Source organism: Magnolia sinica, chromosome 13 (assembly GCF_029962835.1).
Source record: "Magnolia sinica isolate HGM2019 chromosome 13, MsV1, whole genome shotgun sequence".
NCBI classification, from domain to species: Eukaryota; Viridiplantae; Streptophyta; class Magnoliopsida; order Magnoliales; family Magnoliaceae; genus Magnolia; species Magnolia sinica.
In genome coordinates, this window is record NC_080585.1 from 16,945,373 (window position 1) to 16,950,000 (window position 4,628).

At 38.1% G+C, this 4,628-nt stretch overlaps 1 protein-coding gene across 2 annotated transcripts in view; it reads left to right on the plus strand.

Moving 5' to 3' along the window:
* Nucleotides 1–4,453: 4,453 nt before the first annotated feature.
* LOC131223002 (WAT1-related protein At5g07050-like) overlaps nt 4,454–4,628 on the plus strand; it is a 13,932-nt gene continuing 13,757 nt past the window's right edge. The window contains exon 1 of one of the 2 annotated variants that reach the window (XM_058218280.1): nt 4,454–4,628. This exon is cut by the window's right edge and continues 185 nt beyond it. In XM_058218280.1, coding sequence (XP_058074263.1) covers nt 4,596–4,628 — 33 coding nt within the window. In that variant the 5' untranslated portion in view covers nt 4,454–4,595. The other variant, XM_058218281.1, reaches the window with a different exon arrangement.

Genomic DNA, 4,628 nt, shown 5'->3' on the forward strand with positions numbered 1-4,628 from the left:
GGGTAAAATTTAAACCATGTACTAGATACAATTATATTTTCCAAATTTCTAAAATATTAATTTAAAATGGCTTTTTCATATCTTTTAAATATTCAAAAAGTCTAGTCATGAAAAACTAACTGAGGGAGCAAAAATGTCCAAAACTTACATTATATATACTACCGTAGGCATTTAAGTGTTAGTTGCACGGTAACACTATCGTCCAACTAGCTGCCTGCAAGATATCCTTGCAGGCAAGCGTGACTTATGAAGTAATTTATTGTACTCGTTTGGGTGTGTACATGAAATCTAATCCGTTAATTATGTTTGTATTCTGAGTTTGTCCTTGGTGGCTAAAAATCACAAAATTCCAAGTTTCAAGTGGCCTGCGCCATAGGAAAAAAACATCGCCATTACTCATTACTTACTAAAAAAAACAGAAGAAGATATTTTTGTCATTTTGAAAAGCTTTAGGGGTCATTTGGCACCATGGATTGAAGGGGATTTGAGGGTGTTTGATATCGCCTGGTTATTAAACTCGCAGCGTAAGGTAACTAGTAATTGAGTTTTAAATCCATGGGTTTCCAATCCCCCTCTTTGAGGGGGGCTTGTAATCAATCGTGAGAGCTTGGATAATACCTAAAATCATTTCAATAGTTGCATGTGTAACATGTGTGTCATTGTACACTACTATTCTATTGGCACATGGCCCACTAATGATGATCAGCACTGTCCAAATATTGAACAAGTAAATCAGCATCGTCCGAACTTTGTCCAGCACTGTCCAAACATTGTTCATGTAAATCAACGATTAAAATTGTTGGTTAGTCATTTAGACATGATCTTATACTCGTGGCCTATCCAAGACTTGGAATTTCATCATTTTCGAGTAAAGTATATATTTCAGCGGGCTTATCACAACCATTGTATCAAAAAATTACATATCTCACTAATTAGATATATTAAAGTTGATTTAGTAATTAAATTCAAACTCTTGTAAATATACCATGGATAAGTACTTTTGAATTAAAGTTGATTCACACTTCAGGATGCCAAACAGGCGGCCGGGAGGATTGCAAGTTTCTGAATCCAAGGGTTCCCGCCGGTTCTCGTGCTAGGAAGCTTGTTGACGCAGAAACGGATGGTGGTGTGTTGTCGTTTTCAAATTCCATGGGGTTCGATGGGGCGCGGATTAGATACCGACAACGTCAGTGGCCAAATCGCAACTGAAGAAGTGATGTCACCCAGCTATGTGGACCCTACTATGATGCATGTGTTGTATCCATATAGTCTATCCATTTGGAGAGGTCATTTTATTGCATGAGAAAAATAACGAGATAGATCTAAAGTTCAAGTGGACCCCACCATAGAAAACAGTGTGGACAGTGACATCCACCATTCAAAACTTCCTAGGGGCCACGGAAGTTTCTGATCAAGCTTATATTTTTGTTTTCACTTCATCTATCTCTATGTTAACTTATGAATAGGTTGGATCTAAAAAATACATCATGGTGGGCCCTATAAATGTTTCAACGGTGGGTGTGACTGATCCCACGATTTTCTGTGGTGGGTCCACTTGACCTTTAGATCCATCTCGTTCTTTTTCTCATGCCATAAAACGATCTCTACAAATGGTTGGACGGTATGGATACAACACACGCATCATGGTGGGGTCCACAGAGCTTGGTGACGTAACTTCAGTAGTGATTTGGCTACTGACCTTGTCAGTATATAATACGCGCCCGGTTCGATGTACATGTTATATCGAGAGCGTCCGTCCATTGGAAGAGATTGTTTTAATGCTTGAACCAAAAAAATAGACAGGGATTGAACGAACATCATTGAAATATTCTGCAGGTAATAAAAGTTTTAGATTAATATGATATTTGCTATTTTCTCTGGACAAGTCCCTGTGACATCACGAATAAGTTGGATAGAAAATGAGCATCATGGTAGGTCCTAGGAATGTTTCACTGTAGAAATCAATCTACACACTGCTTTTTATAGTATGGTCCACTTGAACTTTGGATCTGAACTTGGTAGACGGTGTAGATATAATAAATATATCATAGTTGAGCCCATAGAATTTGGGGGCGTCAACACACCACCGAGTTCAGTGGTGTGAGCACAGTTCCGACTGACAGCGGTTGCCTGGGGGAACGGATTAGCTGTTGCCTGGGAAACAGCCTAGTGGGTGTTACAATAACCGTGTAGGGCCACCTTGATGTATTATCCGTGGTCCACGCTGTCCTGGTTTTCATCTTCTTTTAATATGCGATCCCAAATCTTAGGAAGATCCAAATCACACATGGTCCATACCATTAGAAATAAATAGTGATGAATGACCATTAAAAACTTTTCATGGACCAGGATCAAGCTTATATTTTACCTTCATTCGGATTTTATTGATATTATATTAGAAAAACTCTGAGTTGCACGGCAGTCCATTTGAACATATGTAGAACTCTTTCACCAACTAGGAATAGGTGAGTATTCACTTGATAAGATGTTTTCTCAGGATAAAGAGACTCCTGACATACTCAAACCTAATATCAACACAGACTAATCGACACCAAACCCTTTTAACCACAACGATTAACTTTGAGTTGCACTATAGCTCCTTTGAACACCCGTCAAATTCTTTTACCAAACTAGAAATCGGTGTATATCCACTTAAGAAGACATTATCTTAAGGTATGAAGGTTCTGAACACACTCTAACCCCACAATGGCACAAATTAACTAAGACCAAACCTCATCCAACAACATCGATTGACTCTGAATTACACTAAAGCCTATTTAAATGCATGTTGAACTTTTTCACCAAATTAGGAATCGGTGCGTATCCACATGAGAAGACGTTATCAAAGGGTAGAGACTCCAACCCCACAATGACATAGACTGATTGACACTGAACCTCTCCGACAACACCAATTGACTCTGAGTTGCACTACAACACATTCGAATGCATTTCGAACTCTTTCAATGAATTGAGAATCAGTGTATATCCACTTGGGAAGATGTTATCTTAGGGTACGAAAACTATAGACACACTTGAACCTCCATTGATACAGACCGATGGACACTGAACCCCTCCGACAACACTGATTGACTCTGAGTTGCACTATAGCCCCATCAAAGACTCGTCTAACTCCTTCACCAAACTAGGCATCAGTGTGTATCCAGTTAAGAAGACATTATCCCATGATAAGGAGACTTTGGATACACTCGAGCCCCATATTAACTAGACTGACCGACATCTAACCCCTCATACAATACCGATCAGCTTCGACTGCCACTACAACCCCTTCGAATGTATGTCAAACTCCATTATAGGCCATTTGAACACATGTCGAATTCCTTCATTGAATTAGGTATGGGTGTGTATCTACTTGAGAATACATTATCTTGGGATAAAGAGATTTTGACACAAACCGATCGATACTGACTTGTACCGTAGTCCTTTCAAACGTAAGTCAAACTCCTTTAGTGGCCCATAATGAATGCGTATGGTTTATCCATGCCTTCTAGTTTTTCAACTTATTTTAGAGGTGTCGAATAAAATTAAAGCATATCAAAGTGGAACACACCAGAATAAACAATCAAAATAATGATTTCAAAGGTAGACATTCAATGATACTTTCTACGGCCCACTTAATTACCACTTTGATCTGCCTTATTTTCAGTCCAATGGTAAAAAGGGAGATGGGAAAATTGATGGAGGGTGTTGATCAATAAAGTTAATATAATTGGGCTCATTTCAACATTTAAAGGCCCGGTCAAATTTAAGGAATAAAGTCGTAATAAACGATCCATAGCTAAGGTGGTAGATTGAGTGAAAGATACATCGTTTCAACACTGAGGTCTTGGTAGGGTGGCTAACAGTGATGTGTGAACTGACAACGGGTGTACTAACAAGCTAACCAAAAAAAATAAAAATAAAAAATTGTGATAAACGAGTAGGGCAAGAGCATATATTCATTACTTATGTTAATGTATACTCTAAAACAAATGATACTGCGATGCTGCGTGTAGTTTTTTTTTTTCCCCTCCTTGTGACACCTTTGTGAAAAGACGGAACTAATTCCTTTGAAGGTTTACCTTAACCTACACAGCCAGCTGTGGATCCGGCCTTCGTTGTAGACATCAATAATTTGAAGTGATGATGCACGTGTAGAGAACAAACAGTGAAAGGATCATATGGGTCATATGATAATTCAATCCAAACCATTTATATGGTAGGCTTCACCGTGAATAATAGATATACTGAGCAATAGATATACCCAAAAAAGCTTTCCAATTAGATTAGAATATTGCAACTATTCGATATTTTTTCTCTTTCACTTTGAATATATACTATCTTCTTAATAGTTAATATTTTTTTGGGCCACTTACCCATCTTTCCATCTTGAAGATATTTAAGCAGTTACTATCAACAATAATTCTAATTAGTCGAATGGTTTGGATCTTCGACAGTGACCTCAAATCCAATGGCTATTGTAGCTACTTATCCTACATATCCCAGTCACTCTGTATAGATTCTCCTCTTGTTATATATATATATCTATATTATAAAAGTAGAGATGCATAAGGGAAACGGAGAGTGGAGTGAGAAGAATGGAAGCGCATGGATGTTGCTGGAGAAGCTTA